The 26632-nt window shown below is 40.1% G+C and overlaps 1 protein-coding gene across 3 annotated transcripts in view; it reads left to right on the top strand.

The window, feature by feature from the left end:
• The window catches only part of CCDC141 (coiled-coil domain containing 141), a 159906-nt gene that overhangs the window by 82334 nt on the left and 50940 nt on the right, over window positions 1-26632 (top strand). For all 3 annotated transcript variants that reach the window (XM_036421943.2, XM_036421941.2, XM_036421940.2), the window contains exons 8-10: window positions 9563-9735; window positions 23812-23956; window positions 25586-25705. In XM_036421943.2, coding sequence (XP_036277836.1) covers window positions 9563-9735; window positions 23812-23956; window positions 25586-25705 — 438 coding nt within the window. The remainder of the gene's footprint in view (window positions 1-9562; window positions 9736-23811; window positions 23957-25585; window positions 25706-26632) is intronic.

Here is a 26632-nt window from a genome sequence, read left to right on the forward strand (position 1 = left end):
GGGAGTTATCAATACTGTGTCATCTTTATAGTCGAGAGCACTTATAAGGGTGTAGGTTTCTTTCTCCCTTTTCTAAGCATCAAAGAAATAATTTCCAGCCCCAAAGTTAAGAATTCAGTGTGAGAGGTGATAGGTACCTTTACCTCAGCAAAAAATAGAAGCTGCAGTTTGGAACAGGGATGCTTAATGAAGACTCTTGAAATTAATTACTTATTATATTATTAAGAAGTAATAAATGATGAATTAGCAGCGAAAAAATCTATTTAAATCAAAGAAGGAAATTCTTCTCAAAACTTGTAAATGGTATTTTTATTTCTGATTTATATTATAGAATCTCAAAAATATTACAAAATTCTCACAACTTCATCTAGTTTTTGGTATAACACTCATCTTAAAAAATGTACACGCTAACATATTTACAATTTGTGAAATTCAATAAAATATGATTATCACTAATTGTCCACATTGACAGTAGTACCCACTCACTGCCTTTGACTACTTCTTAATCCTGCTAAGGATTGATGATTGCCCAAGGCTCAAAATCAAGTCTGTTTCTTACCCAGAGCATCCTCTGCCTTTGGCTTGAGGTGTACCTGGAGTGAGCAGTAGGTGGCAATGTTAGCACACAGGATCTTGGGAGTATTGCTAATCATGTGTTCCATAAACCAGCCTTAGGACTCAAGTGGAGATTGGACCATAGAGCTCAAGAAATACTTCCTTATCCTTTTATCTGCTGTATTTGCTGGACTATTTTCTAAATCACTTAGCAACAAATAAAAGAAGGGGTTGGTTGTCAACATTGGATAATAACTGATTGGAGAAGAGTTTCTCTAATTATTAGATTTAAAAAATGTTTATTGATTTTAGAGGAGAAGATATATATATATATATATATATATATATATATATATATATATATATATATATATATAACATCAGGGATGAGAGAGAATCCTGATCAGCTGCATCCTGCACACCCCTTACTGGGGATAGAGCCCACAAACCCAGGCATGTGCCCTTGATCAGAATCAAACCTGGGATCCTTCAGTCCACAGGCCGACACTCAATCCATTGAGTGAAACTAGCTAGGAGTCTAATTACTAGATCTTGCTAAGAGTTATGAGGACATGGTCATGAAATAGGAACATAGCACTTATAGTAACTCATCTTGATCCCCCCCATATTTTCTTCATCTTTCATGATTATATATTGTTTATTATTATATTTCTAGTGTGTTCACAAAAAGGAAGGTTAATATGTATTGATTGCCCAAATGTATTTATCATTGTTTTAGGGAATATGGTTTGAATTAAACAGAGATAAAAATGCAAAATAGGTTCCAAGAGCAGAACAGTGTGAGTCTCTATGTATATGACAATGATGATTGAACCCAAAGCGGTAAAACATGGCTGATTAGTCATAAAGTTTTATGTCCCATGATTTCCATTCCCAGGCACATGATTTCACATCAATCAGAGGGGAAAGGCCAAAATGGTCTGATTATTGGGTGGTCAGACTAAAAGCAAAGATCCCACAGAAGTTGTGGCAGCCTGGGAACACACCGGGAGCAGTGCAAAATGTCATGACTGTCGGGCTTCTACTCCTTCTGCAGTCACCACTGAAAAGTTAATGTCTTTTAAAAAGGATGATGTTACTTTATTTTTTTATTTTTAATTTTATTGATTTTTACAGAGAGGAAGGGAGAGAGACAGAGAGCTAGAAACGTCGATGAGAGAGAAACATCGATCAGCTGCTTCTTGCACACCCCCTACTGAAGATGTGCCCACAACCAACGTACATGCCCCTGACTGGAATCGAACCTGGGACCTTTCAGTCCACAGACCGACGCTCTATCCACTGAGCCAAACCGGTTTCGGCAGGATGATGTTACTTTAAAAAAGCAATGTTTACAGCAACATTATAGGTACAGATGAAAGCAAAATAATTAAGCATGGAATTTAGTACATTTTTTTCCATTTATGTATACACTATTCTACCTGTTCCAGAATAGATACATTTTAGCCCAGCTATAGGAAACTATTAATTAAAGTTGTCTAGTCATTGTGTGGAGTGAAAGAAGAAACTTGTCCAAATAAAGAAACTGCAAAATATTATCCAGAAGGAATTTGAAATGATATAAGTGAATTCAAGAAATTAAGCTAATTGTCACTAGACAACAAGGAAGCTATCATTACTGTCAGTTTCATAATTCTTAAGCAGCATCAGAAAATAAGATGAAAATAAAATTCTTATTTTCACAATAATTTCCCTCTTTCTTAGAAAAAAATAAAGCAACTTGCTTTTCACTCCCTTCCTTCTTTCACATTTGCATTCAGATGAAATGTTGTGTATCGGCTGTTCTCATGCATTGAATGGGTAGTTGAGCTAAAGTAACAGAAATCGCATCTTTGCCTTCAAGACCCTCTGTGCCTAGTTTAGAGGAGAGACAAGAGACAGAGTGCCATGTGCTGTGGGAAAGCCTCAATGGAATAAGTCCAGAACATTAGGCAACACAGAGACAGGGCCTTAACCTGGCCCATGAGAAACAGTGTCAAGGAGGTGACCACTAGTTAAACTTGGAAGGCTGGGGCAGGAAAGCATTGGGGTAGGACTGCATGGTCCAAAGTCATGCCATGTATGGAAATCTCAGGTAATTCATTTTGCCAAGAATATATGGTGTAAGCCCAGAGTGACAGGAGACTAAAGTGGTAGATGCAGGCAGGCATGTCGGGAAGGGTCTTGAATAGCATGCTCATGCTGGACATGTTCCTAAATAAGCAGAGATAGTAAGAATTTGAAAAAGTAGTGATGAGGCAAACCTCCTCCTGTAGAAGCAAGTGATATCTTGACTTACTCTTCCTTCTAACTCCCTCTGAGAGAATGGTTTAGAAACCTTTGTTTTTACAGATCAGGGAAAAGTTTTTTAAACCACAGTAAATATTTGATAAGTATGGCTAAATTATTAGCATAGAATTATTAAAGCATATCTAATAGAAACAATTATATAAATCAAGGAATACTGTAATATCTTACGTTTCTCATGAGAGCCCACACACAACTCAGTCCATATTTAATAGTCTTATAATAAGGACACTTAATTTTTTAAAATTTTATCTTTTTATTGATTTTAGAGAAAGGGAGAGAGAGAAAGAAACATTGATGTAAGAGAGAAACATTGATTGATTTCCTCCTGCATGTAACTTGACTGGGGATTGAACCTACAAACCTGGGTATGTGTACTGACTAGGAATCAAACCCGCCACCTTTTGGTGTAGAGGATGATGTTCCAACCAACAGAGCCACACTGTGGGAAAGGGGAGGGGGGAGAGGTAAAACACTCAATTTTATCATCACTCATTTATGAGTATCTTTTGCAATAAAGTTATCAATTCACTTCTAAGTCTTGAGTGTATTAATTGGTTTCCCTTCCATGGCAATTTTCTCCCTTGTATAAAAGCTATTTTAGGTAGATTTATTTCCTTTGCTAAAGTAAAATTCCTCAAGGGTAAGAAGCATGTCCATTTCACTTCATTTTCACCAGAACACCTAGAGCAGGAAGTGACACTCAATAATTATTTGAATGATTAAAGCAGTGAAATATTAGCAACTATGGAGTGTCACAAGAGATTATATCGATCCAAGGAAATTGGGATGAGAGCACTTTGAAAAAGAGGAGCTTACTCAGTACACAAGGAACTCAGATTTCAAGGAGACTCATCACACAAACCGCTTCCTGTGAGACTCTCCATGCAGCATTAATTGCTTATTTCTTACCACCCCCTCAATATTTCTCTGTGCTCTTTACAAGGAGATTATGTCTTAATCACTTTTGTAGGCCACCTAGCGTTCAAAGGTTTGTTGAAGGCAGGACTATGTGACAAATCAATTTACATTTTGAGCTTGGATTTCCTCTTTTCTAGAATAGGTCTAGCAATGCTTATCTCCTTCAGGGAATATCGTTCAGAAAGAAAAGTTCTTATAATTGGTGATCCATGTACAGAGTCTTTTCAGGGCAGCAGTGAAGTATAAATGAACAGAATGGTGAAGTAGTCAGTGAAAACTCAGCAATGTTTGCTAGTGTGATGCTTTTCTGAAAGGACAGAGAGGCGCTTGGAGCCAGGCTGCCTGGGCATGAATCTCATCTTGGACATCGATTCGCTCTCTGGCCGTGGGCAGTTATATAACTTCCCTGTGCATCTGGGTTCTTCACCTGTAAAATAGAAATAATAATTATATGTACCTCACAGAGTCATTGTGTCGTCTGAATGAATTAATACAGGTCCGGTGCATAGAACAGCTAAGCCCTCACTAAGAGCTGGACATTGTTTTGTCATTATGTTTTCATTTAATACTGTACTAGCTCCTCTAACATGACTTAAATGTTCTTGTTCATTTTCATATCCCCAGCACACAGCAGAGTATATGCCCCATAGATTTCAATACATATTTGCTGAATAAATGAAAAAAAATGCTTTGCATATTGTAAATGGACATTTTCCCATGTTACTACTCCCAAGTTCATCCTAAAACCATTTAGGTCATTTTAGATAAAAGAATTAAAAAATTATAAATAAGGACTTGCCATCTAAAGTTCTACCTATGGGTTGGATTTACCCATTTCTAAGATGGCTTTATCTTAGAGAAAGTAAGGGGTGGTCCATACATAAACTTCCTACATTCCTTATCAATAAACCGCTTCAGGTACATGCTACTTTCAATCCCAGACTCTCTCTCCCAATGTTCTTTTGTTTGTTTGTTTGTTTGTTTGTTTGAGCTTTTCAGACTGTGAACCCAAAAGCAGCTTTAGGTACTCTTAATTTTGGATACCTGGCATTAGCATTTCTAATCTATCTTGTTACATTGAGAACTTGGGCCCAGCAGCAGCAACCTTGGGAGGTAAGGAAGGAGCCGGAGCACCAGTAAGGGACAGAAAAAAAAAATGGGGAGCTGAAAATCATATCCTCCTTGCCTTTGACCATCATGGCATTGAAAAGCGTGGGTGGATTTGAACAGGCCTGAAATAAGAGTCTGCTTGCCATAGTGGGAGCCATCAGAAGTTACCCTGGGTGGTCTTGAGGAAAAACACTGAACCTTTTTGTCTTTATAAAATCTGACCCCATGCTCTAATTAAAAGCAGAGTTGAATTTGTATCCTTAACAATTATAAAGGTTCCAACAAAACTCATTTTCTGGCCTTTGGACTCATGGAAAGAAATTTTCAAGTTTTTGCAATGTAATGTTTTTGTTGTTGTTATTGTTTGTGTGTGTGTGTGTGTGTGTGTGTGTGTGTGTGTGTGCATGATTCTATATTGATTCTTTTCAAATTAGTCAAGAAGCAAACAGTGTTACTTATTTAAACACCTTTGTGAAACAGCATGATATAAGAAATATGCTAAGTGATTTGCTTAATTTACTCATCTCCTAGATATTTAAAAACACACACAAATGGGCCATGTCCCGATACCATCACTATTTGATTTGGGCCAGCCTGCTTTGAATATTAACAACGGAAAAAAGAAAGATCTTTATTAGCATCTTAAGGAACAGAAACCAATCAGCTTCTTAGTTTCGTTTTTCTAAACCAGGGCCAAAAAGAGCTTGCTCACTTCCTTTTTATCTGCCTAAGAACTGACTGGTGCCGCACAAAGTAGTCAAGAAGAGCTGGGCCCTAGCAGGAGGAAATGTTATACTTGTGTGTTTATCCTTTCTTTTCCAAACCAGTCATCAAACTTTTATTTGATTGGCACATGCAAGGTTTGCAGGAAGAGAGGGGTGTGAAGAGAAAAACTAAAGATGAAGCATTAATGGCAAAGGAGTGTTCGTGGGGGTCACAGTGTTCTATCCAGTAAGAAGCTGTTCGGTACTGTGTGTGCAACAAAGAGATGCTTTGCAGGCTGGGTCCAGTGTATCAGGTTCCTCACGGGTTTGGTGAACAGGAAAGTACTCAGTTCTATTTTGGGAGCAGATTAAGTGAGAGCAATGATACTTAGATCATTTCTGGAATTGGTACATGGATTCCTCACCAAATTCTACATGGGAATATGAGAAGAGAGCTCTGCATGTGACAATCACAGGCAGTATAATCCTCTCGAAGGAGGCTTCCTCTTCACATGAAGAAGTTTAATTCTGTGTTCATAGATTATTCCCATTAGGGTTAGGTGAGGATCGAGGATAAGGAATCAGCTCTCTTGTAGAATCTAGGTACCCATAGGAAGTATTTTGCAAATATGTGTATTTGTTGAGCTAAAGAAGGAATGAATTCCCTCACCTCCGTTCTATTGCCATCATTCCCATAAGTGTAATATACAGAGTAATTCATAAGTATTTGCTTTTGACACTTGGTCTTTCTTGAGAGAGAAACTCTGGAGGAAAATGTGGCTATTTTCTTTCTAAGTTATGGACTGTCTTGGCATTTGATATAGCACCTTCTCCTTCCAGTGAATGTGTAGCCATTCCAGTTATTTCCGTGCTGTTAGGAAGCAGTACTTTCAAAATAGCATTCAGAAATGAGGTGGAGTCACAATCACACGTACATTTAATGTGCATGTGGCTTCGGAATTTAGCTCCTGTGAAGGTGAGGCCAGTGCCTGACCCATGACGTGAGAGTAGCAGCTGTTCCATGGGCCACAGAGGAGAGACCGAGGTGGATGGCCATGCATTTCTCTGTGGTTTTTGAAAGATGTGAGCCATCACTCAAGATTTAGAGTAACAGCCAGCAAATATTTTCTGAGTACTTACTACACGTGCACCATCACACCCTAATTACGTTCATAACAGCTTAATACTAAAACAGAGGGGAGGTAAGCTTGCAGGCAAGGAAAATCACTTTGGGATTCTCTGTCCTTTTCCATTCACCTTAGGAAGTTGAGAATTATCTTAAGGAAGACAAAAGGGAATGCTGTGATAATTGCATACAACAGACTTTCCCTTTATTCCTTCCTTTTGTGTAGCTCAGTGGCCCTCAGTCCTAAATGTGACCATGTATTACTGTGAGCACTAGCTTACATATACTCAACTTTTAAGTGTGGTTTAAGGGAATTCATGGTCATGTTGAATCCAACAGGTTTTTGCTTTAGGCACCAACTTTAAAACCCTTGATTAATAAGAGACTCTGCTTTATTCATACTAAGCAATAAAAATTTAAAATATAAAACAACATTCCAGAAACAGTGGTTTTTGCCAGGTGGTGTTTCCATGTGTTACGAAACCATCAAGAGGGTAATTCGCATCATCTTTTCTATTGGCATCTTGGCTCTGTTGCCACCTGCAGGGGGAAAATGGGTTAGATGAGGAAAAGTTCTTCAGGTTCAAAGTTTCTTTAGTTAAAAACAATTTCTCTTTTCGATAAAGTCTTGTATAGCTAAGAGACATCACTCAACCTTTCTCTGTATCTTTCCTCACAGGTAAGAAGGAAAGATAGACAATTATACAGTATAAGTTTAAAAATCCTACCTTTTAAACCTAAGATTAACAGGCTTCTTGGAAATGTCCCTTCTTTCTTAGCCTCCCATAGTAAGTCTTTGCCATGTGCTGCCACAGCCCTTGGTTTTAGTGCTGGCCCTCAGGGCCAGACAAATTGAGTGCAAATACCGATCTGCCACTTAGTCGAAGCGTCAGTTGGTGCGATTTATTTGACCTCTCCGGGCTGAGTTTCCCCAGTTGGATAATGGGGATAATTTCCAGCTCCCTCCCTAGGCTGTGAAGGACAATGTGCTTGAAACTAGCAGACTTTAAAAACTATTTGTCAAGCGATGGAAAATAATTGTGAAACAAACCTTATAAAAAGAACACATAATTCTCATTAAACTGTAATTATTATTATTACTTGCTATCAGCTATTAAGTAAATGGGAATTATTTTTTTTGTTTTAAAAATAATTTCTATTGATTTCAGAGAGAGGGAGAGAGAAAAAACATCAATGATGAGAGAGAATCATTGATTTGCTGCCTCCTGCATGCCCCCTACAGGCGCTTGAGGCTACAACCAGGGCATGGCCCTGACCAGAAATGACCCCTGACCTCCTGTTCATGGGTTAATGCTTAACCACAGAGCAATACTGGCTAGCAGAAATTATTTCATTTTTAAGCATTTTAAGTAATAAAAAGAAAGATCAGATTCATAAGACAGGAACACATTGGTAAGAGAACAGAATATCAACATATATGTAATACGACAGCACTTGAGATATTTCATTTGTAAATTCAATTTTTTCCAGTTCCAATTCTGCCATTAAAACTCACTCCCAAGGTGGTGGCCAGGGCAGGCATGGGTGCTTAACAACGGTGCCACCTTCATTTGGCTTCAACTGAGTCCCTCCCCATCAGCCCAGCTGGCTCCTCTGGTCTCTCTCAACTCTCCATGGTGCTAGACTCACAAGGCCCTCTGCTCTCCTTGTTCCTGTGGGGTCCTCCTACTCCACCTGGTAGGCCCCTGCTGAGCTCACAGGCTTCCAGCTCAGCAACCCAGGGAGGGTGGACTTCAGCGCCCCAGCTGTCAGTCAGTGGCACTGCCAAACTGCCTAGGTTTTCCAGACTGGTATGAAGCATCTTGAAAGGTGGCTTTCTCAGTAGTGCCGGAGGCCAACACAGCAATAGCTCCCTTGCTATTCAGCTTTTCTTCACCTTACCAAACTCATCCTGCTCTCCAGGCTTCAGTTCAGAAATGGGCTATGAGGAGAACCATACAGACCACTGTACTCTGCGCTCGCTCGCGCGCTCTCTCTCTCTCTCTCTCTCTCTCTCTCTCTCACATATAATCACAGTCCTCTTTTATTTTCTTGTTACCATATACTCCGCTTTCATAATGCCCCAAAACATTGCTCTCTGTTAATTCTATAAACTGAATCCCCCATGCTTGTTTGCTGATCTGCAAATAAAGGAAGAAAGTCAAAAAATTAAAAAATCTTCTCGCAAGAGAATATCTTAGTTTGCAAAAATATGTTTTTTTCTGCACAATCTATGTGTATGCTGGAAGCTAAATATTACCTTGCTCTTAATCTTTGTACTGCTTCAGATCCAAATGCTAATCTTCTCTTAGAGAGATGGATGTCTGTGGATGGAGTAGGCAGAAGGTCTTCTACTTGGATAACCAAGGGCAAAAGCGCCTTAGTAGCTATTTCCCTGCAGTGTTTCAGTCTGAAAGTGCCATTTATTGGGACATTTTCTTTTAAGGATATTACAGAGACATTCAGGTTATGAAAGTCTGCATAACATTTTAAAAATATTTCATCCATTATTTGTATGCAGTTCAGAATGTGCAAATAACAAACCCGGCCTTCTAAATTCTACACAGTTATAACTATTGTCTAGGTACGTTCTCAAGGTAAACTATTTTGGAGATTTTAAGGTGTTGGCACTTATGTATGCTGAACTAAGCTGTGATCAGTTTCTCTAAATGGAACCTTAAAACTATATAGCTTTTTTCCAAGACTAACCTTGCTGTTTTTGGTTTTGATAAAACTAATAAATTAAACAGGCTGGCTTATTCGCTAGTATTTCACGTATACATCAATGTAGATTTTTAAACTAGAAAAGCAGAAAATGAAAGTGTGCTTTCTTTGGCAGGCGTTTGATGTACTTGGAAGAGTTGAGGCTTACCTTAAGCTCCTTAAGTCAGAGGGTTTAAGCCTGCCTGTCCTGGCAGCCCGGCACGAGGAATTACACGGAGAAATTAAAGGCTGCTCTGCTGATGCTTTGCAAAAGGGACAAGCCTTAATCAGCCAAGTGGACTCCTGTAGGTGAGTAGAGGCTATTTCTTCCTCTGTGCAGCAAGCCTTTTCACAGCTTCCACAAGCTGTTAAAAAATGAGTTGCATGACTTTTTTCTGCTTCTGATGCTTTGCTGCATTATGACATGGCTTAGAAGGATCTGCTGGATTTTGGTCAGCAGTGATTCTGAACACAGTATTGCTCGGCCAGAAGTGAGGCCGTATTATGAGCCTGAGGACCTGAGGGTGCTAAAGCTTTCCCTCTCTGAGTTTCCGAGGAGAGGAGAACAAAAGTGCGAAAGAAGAAACAGGGCATTGGGTCTCATGGCTTTTTCTTTCCTCCATGGGTTTCTTCCCTTTTAATTCACGAGCCTGAAATCTACCCTGTTTCTTTTTTCCTCTCTGAAAAAAATGAAAATATCAGAATCTCCTTTCATCAATGACTTTGTAGTCCACTAAGCAAAAACCCCAAGTGAAAGGAGACATTGCTAATAATAACAACGACTCATATTTATCAAGAGCCCACCATGTGCCAGGCTCTGTGCCGAGAGCCTCATTAATCCTCATAGCAACTCTACAAGGCACATACTATCAACGTTCCACTTTCACAAGTAACTGAGATGCAGAGAAGTTAATATGCTTGCAAAAGGTCACACAGCCAGTTAGTGGCAGAACCAGAATTTAAATCCATGTTAATGGGCCCTAGACCCCATGCTCTTGACCAGTATGCGTGGGCTGGTCATTTTTATGAGCACATTCGGTGAGTGTATCACTGTGAGTCTAGAGCTGAGTGGGAATGAGGAGAGAAAAAGAATGTGAGAAACAAAGAGAATGAAGTGGGAAAGTATGAGGAAGAACAGGGATTGGTTGACAAACGAGATAAGGGTGTAGATATTGGCTAGGATGAAATGAAGGCAGGGCTTGCATTTTGACAGAGAGACAGAAAGATTGTGCCGGTGGGTTAAGTCCAGTTTTTTTATCTTCCATGTCCACAATCTCTGAAACTAAAAAAAAAAAAAAAAAAAAAAAAAAAAAAATTCAATTTAAGGAACAATGAGACAGATGGAATAGAGTAAAGTTACTCTATTTCTTTGTCCTGCTCTGAATTAGATGTGCTTAAAAGTATTGATTGGGTAAGTTTGGGTTCAGGGAATGTTCCTTCCAGAAGACAGTGTGAGTCCAGACAGATATTTAACCAGGGTTTGTGGTGGTTGCTATGGGACCATACAAAGCCAAGGTCAGGAATGATCCAAGGCCTTCCAGGCGTAGCCAAGAAGCTGAGGCTATGAGAAGGGCAAATGGTCCTCTCCTTTGGAAAGCTAACAACAGTTAGAGTTACTGCAGGAGTTTTACGACAGTAAAGCTTCTTTTCTTTAGCTTTGAGCTATGTGCATTAAGTAAAGTGTACACTTGGTCCTAGGAGCCCCAGTGTGTCCATGTCTGACCCAAAAATGTGATACAGAAGCTGATTCCCTCTCTTCCCCTTCCCTGCTAACGGTGAAGCCTCCCAGAGTGTATAAATGAGAAGACACCCTATGAGGTGACACAGCCACTTATGCCTGGACTCAGGGATATGTTGGACGTGATCTTGAGTCCTGTGTGACTGTATTCAGTAGTGGGGTCTCCAGTTATAATGGGGAATGATCCCATGTCAGTTCAGCAGGCGAGTCTGAAACAAAGACCGATGTTATTTCTCCATCCAGGCTACTCTTTGCTTATAGTGCTTTCCCTGGGTGTGGGCAGTCTCTTCACAACAGGTAGGTCAGGAGGTAGCCAAAGCCCCTTCCCCAGATCTCTGGAGATCTGTCTGTAGTTTGGTGTCCCAGCGATTCTAGGTGCTTTGGCCTCCCCGAGGTCTGATCTCTGTCCCCTCAACTCAGCAAGACCTCTGGGCTCCTTTGGGTTCTACTTCCCCGAGCTCTGATCTGGAAATTGCCTTCCAGCCAATAAACTGATGCATGTATAAGCCCACCTCATTCATTTCCCTTCTCTCGGGGATCACTGTCCTGTGCTATCTGTTGTGCAGTGTCTGAGAACCGATGACTCACATATGTTGTTTATTTTCTAGTCACTTAAGGTGAGAGGTTAAATCCAGGCACTGCTTCTTGGCTAGAAACTGAAATTCCCTATTCAATTTGATCCTTAACTCCTGACATTGGAAAGTTGGTCATAATTTGTTATGATCCTGTTTGTTCAACTCAGTAATGCTTTATTTTTAATACTTAAACTTAAGAGAAATACTCTTAGTTTACATTTTTATATTATATTCTATCTTTAGGGTACTAGTGACTGTTTTGAGCCATGCATATTTACTTAGCTGGTCTCATTCTTTTCTTCTTTGCTCTAGTCTAAATTTATTTATATATATATATTTTAAAGAGGCATTTATAGTTCTATTCTTCAGGCTGCTGACTGAGCCTTACTAGACAAAGCAATAGTTTAGGGACCATTTCACAAAACCCTAATTAATGGTTAGGTAACTGGATTTAAAAAAATAATTCATAGTATAGTTTCTGTCAATGTCCTAGATATATGAGCTTCTATAGTTGTTCCAAAGTGCTTGGTTGCCCTGAGATTTAACTATATTTTATAAAGAAATGCTATTTCCATTGTTGCAGGAGGAACTGAAGGTAAAGTAAAATTGTTACTTGGCAGAGGACATTTTTTATTCAGAAGGTAGAAGTAGAATAGAAAGCCATTAAAAATCAAATTGAAATGCATTAGAATCTCAGTTGCAAACTAGAGCCACATGCAGCTCCTGACCTCAACCCCATGAATTCTGTTTGGGACTTACTTCCTTTCCTCATATGATGATTTATCTGTTCAATGAACTGAGTCACCATCACAGGAAAGAAGCAGAACCTATGAAGGAGTTTTCAAGTTGCAGCCACTGCTGGAGGGAAGTGGAGTTTTGATTGGTGGCAATGGGAATAAATGTCAATTTCAATAGTGCCAAGTCCATGTTATTGAACATTACAGTGGCTTCATAGGCTTTTGAATGAGAGCCACACTGCTAGGAGACAAAACACGGAGGTTCCTATTATCAGATGTTTGAAAACTGGTGTGGATAAGAGTTGGTGTCAAAAGAGTTCGATTTCATGCATTTTGAGGGCCCAATCGATGTCATGCCTTTTAAACTTATCTTCTGTGAACCCCAGTTTCCTCATCTGTAAAATGGAGCTATACATTTCATAGATAATTGGGTATTTTGTTTTTATCCTCACCTGTGGGTATGTTTATTAATTTTAGAGATAGAGGAAGGGGGGGGGGAGAGAAACATCAATGTGAGAGAGAAACATTGATCAGTTGCTTTCTGTATGTGCCCCAAACAGGGATTGAACCCACAACCTAGGTATGTGCCCTGACTGGGACTCAAACCTCCAACCTTTTGGTGTGGGAGACAACTCTTTAACCAAGGGAGCCACCTGGCCAAAGCATTGTTTTTTAAATTCAAATGAGATAACACCACTCTTGGCACATGAAGAGTGCCCAATAAGTAATTGGTTCACTTACATTTTTTACTTTCTATACAAAGAGCTTTACAAGCTAATAAATACTGAGTCAAATGATTACAATAGAGTCAGCTTCACCAAGTCATATTCATTGTAGTAACTGCAGAAGGTTATATTTGAAATAGGACAAATATTTATCTTAATGTAATAAAAGGCAGAATTTAGCATTGGGACAGAAAGGAATTTCAGAGACTCTTAGATCTGATTGTTTTTCCTTTTTAATAAAAAAATACAGAACTCATTTATCTGAGTTCACATTTATCTGAGATTAGGCCTCTCAGTACATCTGAGACCTTTGCCATTTTTGCTCTGTAATTACTATCTTATTTGGAATGGGTCCACACTGCTTTCCTATCCTGGAATCAAACACCTTTGAAGTTGGAGCAGCCTCACAAGGGAATTAATAGTTATTTAAATGTTTCCTTGCCTTTTCTATTTCCTCACTATAATCTATATATATAAATGGCTAATGTGCTATGTCCAACCATATGATCAGTCGCTATGATGCTCACTGACCACCAGAGGGCAGAGGCTCAATGCAGGAGCTGCAGTGACTTGGCAGCAGTGGTTCTCAGGTGATGCACCCTGAACCCAGAGAGGAGGGAGCCCAATTCCTCACAGGGCCACGTGATTCTACCTTCAGCCGTGGGTCATGTTGTTGCTGGGGCACTGTTGGTCCTGAATCTAGTTTACTGCACACTGTGTTTGCGTTCCACACCCTGTACAACAGAAACTTTGCAGAGTGCCCTCTCATACTCTAAGACCCCTCGAGGGATGTCAGAGTGCCAGTTTTGGCCCAATCCCTGCAGGCCAGGTCGAGGAATTCCACCTACCAGAGAGACCCCACTCATCCCACAAATGCCAGGGAGGGTCTGTGGGAGGTTGGCTCCAAGGTGTGTCCGACCAACTCGCTCAGTCCTGCCCGCTGGCCAGCTTCTAATTAATTTCCTTTCAATGTGCGCTAATCCATGCATAAGGTCACTAATCTGGTCATAATTCTGAGTCCTTAAATAGTTTGTGATCTTTACAGGGGATATCTGCCCCAATCCAAATACCCTTTACTTTGAGAGGCATTTTCATGCATTCCTTTGCTCTTAGTTAGGATGCAAGTTACCTATAATAATAGGTGGTAATGGTCAAACTTAGCTGTCAGTGGAGTTGGGAGCTCCTGGCTTCTGGCCCTCCTCATCTCTTCCTAGGCCTCATTTGGTATCACCTTTGAGCACTGAATCTAAAAATAGACCATAGGTGGCCTGCTACCAAGCAAAATTTTGCATTTATTAAGCTACAGGAAGCTATAGTGATTGGAAGTGCTGGTTCAGAGACCTTGTGTGAGATTGAAGTTTTCCATGATTGGACAAAATGAGGGATTTTTTTGTTAGTGTAACTTCCACTTCAGAACTTAAGACATGCAAACAACCAGCAAAACCAGGCCACCTGGTGAAGTATTCACTTGCCTTTTTCTGTGTACTAAAGTTAACTGAAGATTTACAAGCAAACTTGCTTCAGTATTGACTCATTTTCTATCCCTGCAGAAAAGACTGTGCCATTTTTCATCCTGCCTGTGGTGGTGAATTTAAGCTGTCAACCTGAAAACATCTAAACATGTAGAGCAAGCATGTCCAACTCAAAGGCTAACATGGGCCAAATAAAGAAGGCATGTGGCCAGTGGGCCGCGAGTTTGACATGCTTGTTTATTTAAGCCAAACTGGTGACATATGCTGGGGAGCAAGATCTCAAATGCTCCTGGAGAATAAAAGTTTGCATTCTCTTTTATGTACTTGAAATTAAGGAGGGAACTTAAAGAAGATTGCTTGAAGGTGGGAGAGAGCAAGGCAGGGGTTGGATTACAGATTGGTTAAGATTATGTGCTCTCTTGAGGGTGGTAATGTCTTAGAACAAAGGGTCTGAAAAGGTGGCTCACAAATTAGAAGGAGGTATCTGAAAAGAGGCATCTCAAAGATGCATAGAAACAATGACAAGGCTTAAGGCAAACATAAACCTTTTACTAAAGAAGTTAGATGCCTGGGTGTGACTACCCACCACAACCTGCCCAGTTAGGAATTTATGATCAGCTGACCCTGTGAGGTTACTTTTCATAGAACCACTTTATTTTGTCTACAAAGTATATAACATACCTCATCCTTATGGGATATTTTGTTTTGGTATAACTTTAAGTGTCATCTGTTCTGATTTAGCATTTAGGGTTACTTTCTTAATGTTAAGTCTTCATACTTCCATATTTTACAGAGAAATAAAAACAGGACTTACTAGTTATTGGGATTTTGCTTTCTCTTTCCACATTTATCATCTATTGTATGTTGGTTCCCACTGACTTCCCTTGGTTGATAGGGTAGATGATTATGAACTTAGACACAATATAGTCTATTTGTTCATTCCAAAATATTATTGAGCATCTTTTGTAAATCAGTGCCCCCACGTATGACGTATGATAGACAAAATGTCTGTCCTCACACTGCTTATATTTTGGTAGGAAGAAGCAGCAGCTAACAAATAAAAAAATAAGATGCTCTTACACCGCCAGTGTTATAAAAAATATAAAAGTAAACTGGGACAGCGAGTGCCTGTAGGGAGGGGGGTCATTTGGACACTGGTCAGGGTAGGATTCTTTAAAGGAGCTTCCGCGCAGATAGCTGGAGGTGAGCATACTTGGCAGAGCCACAGCTAAGGTGTAACAGAAAGGACGAGGTGGCTGGAGGAGTGGGGACACAAGGGTGGGGTGAAGGCAGGGTCAAAGAGTTAGGTGGAAGTGAGACTGTTCAAATGATAATTAGCAAGAGTGGCAAACACATGAGTACTTTCTAGACATTAACAAACTAAATCCTCAAAGCCGCCCTGTGGTATCAGCACCACTGTGATGATTGTCCCTGCTTTGCCAATGAAGACTCTAGGGCACAGAGCGGTGTGGTAACTTACCCTATTACCTGTCACCTGGCAGTAAGAGGTAGAGGCCTGGAATGCAGGTCTGAATTGCTATGCTAATTAGGCTGCTAGTTCTCTGCTTATTCCTTTCAGGGATCCTGACCACTCAGTGAACAGGGATTCTACTGTGATTGAAATGTGCGTACTCCATCTATCTTCTAGTTTCAAGTTAAGTTTCACCTTCCAAAGGTTTTTTTTTCCTTTCAGTCTATTTGAAAATCCTGTGTGTGTGTGTGTGTGTGTGTGTGTATGTGTGTGTGTGTGTGTGTGTGTGTGTGTGTGTGTGTATGTGTAAGCATCTAACATGACCGGCACCAGGCTTCAAGGGCAGTCAAATACATATACAAACCTGGTGCCGAAACTCCAGAACCTTACTAACAGCCAGTCAGGAAACAATAGCTACATCCAGGGAGTGTGCTCCAGGCATGAGCAAGTCATGGGGACAGTGGGTGCTGGGGATGCCTTTTTTAGAGAAGGGAGACACATTCCCACACAAAGTGTTTGTTTGTGTGTGTGTTTGTTTTTGGCTCTTTGTTCTTTCATCCTTAACAGAAAGCAGCTAAGTTCTTTCATCCTTAATCTGATCAGGACAGGATAAGTGAAGGACTGAGATGCGAGGGCCATTGTTGAGTTTCATAGGTTCTACGTCCTCCAGCTAAGATGAGCACAATCCGTACCACATGATGCCTTCTTAGTTCCTTTGTGTTGGTCAGCTGTCCCAGGGCTTCACTTTTCATTCTGCGACCTTTGAATCATTTCTTAGTTGTTTGACTTGTGACGGTATCCTTTCCTTATCCAGACCATGAACCACTGTTTAGGGCTGAAACCATGCGGGGAACTTCTCTTAGAATTCTGTCTTAGCATTTACATATTAGGTGACTTGGTTTGAAATGTCAAGAGACTTGGTATGGCATCAAAGGGAAGCCTCATCACAGTAAAAATATTTCTAAAGAGCTTAAGTGGAAAACCAACAAAGACATTCCCCATCCTCTAAAGAACCAAACAAAGAAACAAAAGCAGAAGATTCCTTTGTGTAACAGAATCATTTATAGTTGCATTTTATAGGAATCCCACTGAGCATTTAAGAACTTAAAATAGCTGTTTTTAAAAAAGTTTGATGATGATGCATTTAGATGGTAAATGTCACTGAAATTTAGGAAATTACAAAGTTCTTATGACAGTATTAACTCAGCCACTTTCCAATATTCCCATGTCTATATTAAGTTATTCTCTTCAGAGGTTGAGCAAATGTCATCACTGCAATCTGGGCCTGGTAACATTGTCCAGGCTTTCAGAATTCTGGCACTCTTAGTGTGAAAGGCACCCAAGGTTCACCCTTTCCATATTAGGTTCTTGTAAAATATCTAGGAGCCCCTCATTGCAAAATGAACTTACTCATTTATGAAGGTGATGATGTGATGTGAAGTAGCCAGGCCCCCAGAGTAAGAAGGTCTGGAACTATGGTGCCAGCAGAGGAGGCCTGGCTTAAGGGGCAGGACAGAAATATCTGCCTTGGGTCACTTCAGAGGAGTTGTCTTAGAATAGAGGGTTTGAGGAGAAAAGAATGTGAGAGGGAGGGAGGGAGGGAGGGAGGGAGGGAGGGAGGGAGGGAGAGAGAGAGAGAGAGAGAGAGAGAGAGAGAGAGAGAGAGAGAGAGGAGAGAGAGGTGACATGTTTATGAATATAATGTTCATATATATACAGGAGTACAGGAGTGTGGATAAAAACCACCTAAATATTTTCTGAAATAGGGAAATGTTTTAATGTATTAAGGGCAAGCACATCATGAAATATTTTAAGCCCCATCAAGACAGTGTTTTTTGAGGAATATTCAAAGACGGAGAGAATTCTCACAACATAATGGGAAGTGAGTAAAAGTCAGATCCAATTTGTGCATCTGGCATCACACTGACTCCAGAGGAGAGAGACAGGGAAGGACGGCAAAAAGAGGAACTGTTTGGAAGGCACTGCATTCAAATCTATTTTTATATTTTCCCAATTATATCAAATGAGAATATTTGCCTGTTTAGTTTCTTGCTGTGCCCTTTGTATCTGAGGATTTATGTCATCAAGCATGGGACATGGTTAGCCCTTCTTTCTTAGAAGATTGACTGTCTGCTGTGCCTTCTCTTCTCCTGGAGCTCCAGGCCATGTTGGAACCCCTCAGACTGGCTTTCAGGTCTCCAAAAGCCTTCATAGTTCTCTTTCCTTTAGCTCTCCATGCTGTGTTCTATGGATCCCTCAGACTAATTTTCTCTTTTGTTATAATTTCCCCTTTTGTTTTTACTCAGTGATTTCTTTCTTTTTTTTTTTTAGTTTTCATAACTACATTTTTTTTTCTTTTTCAGGATTTCTAACTCATTTGTTTCATATCCAATATTGTGTTTATTTCTGACTTTGTTTCAGAGTTTCTCCTTCTGTTATTATGGGTGTTGGGTTTTCTTTTATCTCTCTGATGATCTCAGTTGTATTTGTGGTAATTTGTGGTCATTTTCAGGTTGTTCTACTTATTTTCATTTCAGATACAGTATATTTATCTCTCAATTGGTTAGTGACTTTTCTTAGGATGTCTTTTTCTCATATGTCCTGAAATTTTAGATTGCACTCTCATCTGGAGTGGGATGTGTTTGTTTGTTTTGCTTTATTTTCCTTGGTTTTGTTCTCTCTTTTTTGTTCTTTCATCCTTAACAGCATTGCAGTGACTTCCACCTGAACTCATAGGGTCCCCAGTCCAGACGCAGTCTTCTGTTGTTTGATTGGCATCCCATTAGCTCCCACTGAGACACACTGGCTCTCCGAGATACGTTTCTGAAAACCACGTGGGGATCAAGAGGTGGCTCCTGACTGCCCCTCTGTATCTGATTTTTTGCTCACTCAACTACAACATTTTTCAACCTCCCTTTACAAGGATGGAGAATCCCTTCCCTGCTACTTATTTCAGGTAGAATCCAAGCTAGGGTAGCCTTCCTGTAGGTCTCTGTGGCCTCTTGGGGACATTGCTGCAGGCATCTGTGCCAAAACCAGGCATGCTGTAACTTCAGCCCCACTCACTGCTTTTGGTTACTTTATCGTTATGTGTATATTAAATAGGAGAGAGAGAGAAAGAGAGAAAGAGAGAGAGAGAGAGAGAGAGAGAGAGAGAGAGAGAGAGAGAGAGAGAGAGAGAGAGAGAGATTGAGATTTGCTTGGTAGGGAGGAATTCTCAATATGCATAACTTAAGTCAGAAAAAAAAACCACACGGGAAAACAGACATTTCACTTCTATAGAACAAATAGCACTTTTTCAAAGTAGACATGAGAATTAGAGGATGACAGTTGTTTCCTCCAAAATACAGAAAATTATAAACATGAGGGGATACTCTTTGGGTCCCTGCCAAGAGAAGCAGTGAGCTAAAAGCTAAGGAAGATCTATTCCCCCCCCCCCCCTTTTTCAAAGTATAATTTGTCCACGGACAAGAAGAAAAATGTGATCAGCTGATTCCTTCTGATGAGAGAGAGTGAGCTGTCAAGCGCTTACCATCTGGTTCAGCTCCTCATCCAGATGGGCTGCCAATGGTAATTTATGAAAGGTTTAGAAGCAACATGCTGTCCTCCGGAAAGAGTCATTAGAACACATTAACATTGGGATTTGCTCCTCTCCCCCAACCCCTATTTGTGACAGACGCAATGACAGGGCAACTGCTTCCATACAGCAAATAGAATGGTCTATTTGAGCCAGAAGTCAATATGTCTCTGTTCTTTGGTGGGGAAAAAAACCCCATCATTTTTCTTCCCTCTCCCCTCTCCTTTACTACCTCAATGAATAAGGGAGGAAAAGTTCCCATGATGGAGTTTCTAACGAATGTCTGCAAAAACCTCAGTCTGTTATTTCCGAGTATCTGTGATGCTTGAAGAAGTCAAAATCAACATCGGGAATAATCTGATGAACCCCACACCCATACAGACAGGCACCATCTCCTCCATTCTTATAGAGAAAGTTCAACGGTCAGCCAGTATTTCCAGTGAAATCACAGAACCATAGATCCTTAGACTTGGACGTGTAGTCTACTGTCAGCTGCTCTCCCACCCAAAGAGGCAGCCACACTGCTCCCAAATCAGAACAAAGTGACAGGGCCCTTCTTTCAGCAAGTTCCTCTCACTTGCTCTTAGTTCTTATCCCATCTTTTATTTTATAGGATTGTCCCTTTGTGACTGGTGGAAATCTATTCATTTATTTTCAGCTCATGTAAGAATCGCTGGTAGAGTGAGGTCATATTTGCCCTTTGATGAAACCATTTGCTTTACAGGCTCTGAGAGCATCACCGATGTGCCTGCTCTACATGTTTTAAAATGTTTGGAATGTTCAAAGGAAAGGTGTGGGATCCGTGTAGAAAGTTTCTAACTAAACATGATGGAATTGGGGCGGGTTGTAACCTGCAGATTAGGTTTTCACTAAGAAGGCACAGGACGGGGGTGGCCCTGGGCTTAGGAGTATGACAGATACTAGTATATTCCCTCTGGGACTCAGGGAGAGGGAAGAGATTAATGCCAGAACAGACAGAGATGATCTAGCTGAGGATGTAAAGAAGAAAATAGGAGCTGGCAAGGATAAGCAAGATAACGGAGAATTTCTCATACGGGGGGAGCTGTCTAAGCCCCATATAAGAGTGGTGTACACAGTGGACAGGCAGTAATGCACAGAGAACCAAGGCAATTCAATCTGACCCTGAGGTTTCCAATAGCAGGGGTGGGGACCGTCTGGCCCACGAGCTGTATAAGGCCCTCAACGGTCTGGCCCTGACAAGGCATTAGGGGTGAATTAGTGAAATGTTTGACCAAATACAGAAGGTGATAATTTTGCATGGCCCGCCAATGATGTTATAAATATCCAAATGGCCCTTGGCAGAAAAAGGTTTCTCATCCCTGAAATTGAGGAAGGAAGTACCAGTCCATCTAACTATAAAATGCTAAACCATCAAGGAAGAAACTGGGCAGTCTTTGGATAGCCAAAAGCCTCTGTTAGTGGACAAAGGGCAAAGTAGTCATTGTTTGAAAATGGTTATTAGTGGCATTTTTATACAGTGACTATGCATGTGTTCTTGTTACTTAAAGCTGTTTTCACTTCCCTCAGATATTGATCAAAGTATATTTTATTTCATTTCAAAACATTTATTAGCCTACTACTTGCAAGGCTATGTGCTTAGGACTGCAGAGATATGTGAGTAAAAAAGAATACTGTCCTTTCCTGTAAAGAATTTACAATGCGATTGATACACCCAATGAGGCACAAATCACCACATAATGAGACCAAATCTCCTGGCTCATTGAAAGATCTAGAATGGATAGTCCTTCCAAAGATAGAGGGAGAGATACCCTATTTGATTTATCAAAATTCTAATTGTAAGTTGCTAAAGAGCATTATTCTTACCGAAGGAATGCGTGGTTTTGTTTTGTTTCCTTTTTCCTTTCTCTTTGCTGGTACTGAGCCCCTCTAGTGGCTACTTTGAAAACTACAGTCTGAGAGAAGCTAGTTAATTTCAAAACATGCCAGCCTCTTTCCATCAACACTCAAAGTCAGGGAAAGTGAAATTTGAAAGGAAGAATACCCTCAGCTTTCTACCATGTGTAGCAGTCCCAGAAAAGGGACTGTGAAGTGGTGAAGAGTGTGGACTCTGAAATCAGATAAGCAGGTTTACATCTCCTCTTGGCCACTTCATTGTGACCTGGGAAACCTACCAAGCTTTTCTGTTCCTCAGTTTGCTCATCTGCAAAATGGGGATGACAGTTATGCCCAGATCAGAGGGTAGTTAGGAGAATTAGAAAAGATATGGCTCAAAACATTAAAAATGGTGACTTGCCACAGTGAGTACTCGATCATTGTGCTTAAAAAATATTTACCCATTTATTTCACAAACTTGATTTTCTGTACAGTCTTCTTATAGCATTTATTCACTTTTCTCTTTATCTTTCTCATTCCAGATTTGAATATGCCATAGGAAATTTGAAGCCTATAAGATAGAAGACAATTGGACTTTTAAGTGCTTTTTTTTTTTAAGCATATAATGTCCCAACATCTAAAACCTAGTTAAAATATGATTAGCATTACCAGTGCACTGCTTTTACAGAATTTTGTGGACTTAAGTATCCTAAGAATTATTTCTAAAACTCTCCTGATTTCCTGATTATACTCTTCACTATCTTTGAGTTATTAACAGACAAACTGATCGTGTTAAGTGTAATATTTGTGGAACACTATGTGTCAGGAATAAGATCCCACACTTGAACTTCTCTGGGACTCAGTGACACCCACATTATGCACTTGAATCTCATATTCATTGGGTTGGATCCTCTCACTTCTTTAGGAGCCTCATTGCCATTCCTGTGATGCTGCTTTACCTCTCAGTCCTTGCCCTCATTTCATTACTAATTAAATTCATTTTTGGAGAGTCATCAATTAATTATTTGAGGTAAAACTTCTGAAATCTGTACCTCATTCCAAGATCTTTTTAACTTTGGGTAATTAAATTTCAGAGTTATCGTGTTCATCTTTATCTGTATTTGAAGGAAATGACTGACAGGAAATTAAAGACTTCAACTTCTTGCATAGTAGGAGAGGCTCTGTCTTAGGAATAGGTTGAAAAGGCACAGAGTGCTCATTCCATCAGCAGTGTTCTTTGCTTGTCCTGCATTGCTGGCAGGTTCATGTTGGAAATGATGAGGAAACTTGCTGATCTATCTTCAGATGCAGCTAACGGGGTCCAACGCTGTTTGTTTTAGAGGCATTCTCATTTTATGAACTCTCGTGTCACTTTCCAGTTTCTCATGAGGCCAGGCCAGGTGACACGAGAAATGACAACGTGAGGCTGGGTTTCTTTTTTGTGAACAAGCACATTAGATTCCCAATTGTTGGTGATAACTTGCTTTTCTTCTAATGCACATGTGTCAAACACAAGGCCCGCGGGCCAAATCCGTCCCGCCAGGCCTTGCAATGTGGCCCGCACCGCGCTGTCATCACTGCACTCCTCTGCGTTTCCATCACAATAACAGTTTATGACTGTTCAGTAAACCATTCGGCCCGTGATTTAGGCTGGATTTTAGATTTTGGCCCCTTCTCTGATTGAGTTCGACACCCCTATTCTAATGGATGCAGCCTTGAACATTCGTAATCGTGGAGAACAAGGTCCTTAGTGTTACATCAATATTTCACCTTATTGGCTTATCCGATGTTTTGTTCATTGGCTGATCCACATTTCTATTCAAAGAGCTCCTTTAGATAAATGCAGCTTTAAAACAATACCCCCAGGGAAAATCTTGGCAAGCACATTGTGCTTTTTGCCTTAAAATCCTTAAAATCTCTCCTTAAAAATTTTAAAATCTTTAAAATCCTTATAATAGGAAAAATAAACCTTTAGAGAAGATTATATCTGGTTGTAAAACCCACAACTCATCTTTTCCCTCAGGATGGACTGACTTAAACTAAGGAACATAATTTGGTGTTCTTTTCTGTACTAGGACCATCGCCACTAAAATTTTGGTTATCCTAAAGTCTGAAGCTTGATAACTTTTATCAACTTGTACCTCTCATGAAAGAGCAAATCTACTGTCAGATGTTCCCTGACCCTGGGGCTTCTAGATGGGGGTGGAATGAACTAACAGCTGGCTGTTCCTCTCAGCTCCCGGGGGATGACCGGCGTCCATGAGATGATGGGATGCATCCAGAGACAAGTGGATCATCTGACCGGACAGTGTTCAGCGCACAAGGAGTTTGCTCTCAAGAAACAACAGTTAGCAGCCTCGGTGGAGGGCTACCTGAGGAAGGTAGTTTCATAAAATACGTCCTCCTTAAGATGCAATTTAGATGAACCTTTTGTTTGATGATAATAGATGATGTGGTAATCGCACATGTGGGCCTGAGGGATAACAAGGGGATGTCTCCTTAGGCTTCTCTCGTGGCACATGCTAGGCTTTACAATTGGACAGAATAGAGTTGCAATTGACCATTGTTCATCATCCATCCCTGCCCCATGTGCCAAAACTATATATGTAACCCTTCTTGCCACCCAGCCACAAACATGTATACACAAAAGCAGTTCTAACCATGTGCATGTTTTGATGGTGTCCTTGATTTACATGACTTTCTGCATGGTTCCAATATGCGCAACTTTTAGTTAACATGGAACCATAGAACGTGAGGACATTCGATACATAACAAAAATGGTGAGTTATAAGAGTTCCAGGAATAAATTGCCATCATCGTATTTTATTGAACGAGGCCAGTGCAATGGACATGGTTATTCTGAATATAAGCACACACTTGGAAATCCTTTCTGCAGAGTGAATAGAATGTCTTGGTATGTGAGAATTTTACTTTCTATTTTCAAAAAGGAATGAAATCAGGCAGCTACTATTTGACTAAATAAAAAGTTACTTACCTGTAGGTGGAATATACAGCAAAAACTAATAATATCTCAATGATATTAATGTCTCAAAATTTTATGATAATTTCTTATAATACAATGGATTTATATGCTTAACTTAAGTAGAATTATAATAGGAGACTTCACAGGAGAGTTCATTAGTTAACCATAGTCCCTATTTAAATTGTCACCCCACCTGTTATTGGTCCAGAAACTTGGGAATTTGAGCCTTGTTCTGAGGCCAGGGTTCCAGGGAGATTCCAAATACAGCGGCAGCTGTGGAGCCACATTCCCTAGAGCTTGAGACTCAAGCTAAGTTAGTGGTGATGATGAGGAACCCACACAGCTGTTGCTATTGTCTTACTGCCAGTTCAGAACCCATTTGATCTGGGAAGTATGGGCTCTGGTGAGAGTCCAGATGAAGGCAGTGACTTGAATGGAATAAAACCTTTAAAGGTCACTTTATACATTTATTCATGTGTACATTCTTCACATTCATCAATTACATTACCTAAGTGTGTTCCCATTTTATTATTACATTTATAGGGTTTGGTGCTGCCTCAGGATCCCCCAGCCCTAAAATTAGTAACCCATAAGATGATCTAATACGCAAACTCTAGACCTCTACCTAAAAATGTGCCAGTAAATTGGGCCATGTTCAACTTATAGTGGATGCTTGTGAATTAATTAGATACATTCACTTCTGCATATGTGTTGGCAAGTACATTATCCTGTTTAGATAATACAGACAACAAATTCTTAAGAGGGCATGGATGATTGCTTTTTATCTCATTGCTATTGGTATAATGAAATATTTTAAAACATACACCCTCTACTGGTGGATCAGCAGCATTACCCCATATAAAGAGCAGCATTACTAATTTAAATATGAAATTCTAAAATATTTAAAACTATTTTAGCTTAATGTTGATTTACATTAAAGGATAATGGGAATGTGTAGAGTAATATTTACCTTCTCTATGCATATGCAAATACATGTTCCCTAGGTTACATGTATTTTTTCCTATAGGTGGAAATGTCAATTCAGGAAATCAGTCTAGTACTTTCCAATGCCATGGATGTCAGATCCAGCCTTTCTGAGTCAGAGAAGATTTTGCGTAAATATTTGGAATTAGATACCCAAGCTAAGGTAAATACAATGAGAATTATTATCATGGATACGATTTTGTTAAGATGATTTCTTTATATCTGGTAGCTATAAAACTCCTAGTTCTCATGAGGACTGCAATTCTAAATTAATATTGTGGTAAATAATGACTTAAAAACTCCTACTTTTAGGTGTATCTTTAAACATGCATTTACTAGGGAGTTTGAGCTCATTGAAGTTCAACATTCTAGCCTGGTATTAAACACTCATTTAGCCCCTTTTCCTGGCCTGAAAGATGTTAGAAACTCCTTTTGGGGATCCAGAGGAGGCAGGGAGATTGCATTTATAAGACTATTCGTGATTTTCTACTAGAGTGAGTTACAAAAGAAAATTGCCAGAAGCCACTTGTGTTAATACAAGATTCCAGGAGGCAAATCTTATCTGCACACTAAGACTTAGGAGACAGAAATTGCCCTCCTCTTCCTAGCACCCTCTCTAACCCCCTTTCTCCTTTCCCATGGGACTTAGGTTCAAACATTCTTGCTGGTAGCTCCAGACCTGGCCCAGGTGTTTAGGAAAGTGAGTCACCTGTGGCCCTGGCTCCCCCAACCAGCAGGGGTGGCTGTGCCTCCCCATCAATCCTCAGCAGCATAGCCTCCTTCACAGAGGCACCCGCACCCACAGCTCACAGACAAGCCCATTTGTTTAATGAAGTGTTTGTAATTCATTATTTTGAACGCTTAAAATAAAATATATGTCTGAATTCATTTTTATATTCCAAAATTTCTAGAATTAAGGGAGAAACTCCCCCTGCTTCCTCCTTCCCCGAGTGCAGTCGGGAAGCTGCACTCGTGTATTAAAATCGCCATCATTCAGTGAACGACTTGGGAAGCATATTAAACACAAGGGGGGAAGCCATCCCTTCTTGCTGCAAATGAAAATGAAGTTTTTTTTATTCCTTTTTGCTTG

The sequence above is a fragment of the Pipistrellus kuhlii genome, unplaced genomic scaffold (genome assembly GCF_014108245.1).
Source record: "Pipistrellus kuhlii isolate mPipKuh1 unplaced genomic scaffold, mPipKuh1.p scaffold_m20_p_7, whole genome shotgun sequence".
NCBI lineage: Eukaryota > Metazoa > Chordata > Mammalia > Chiroptera > Vespertilionidae > Pipistrellus > Pipistrellus kuhlii.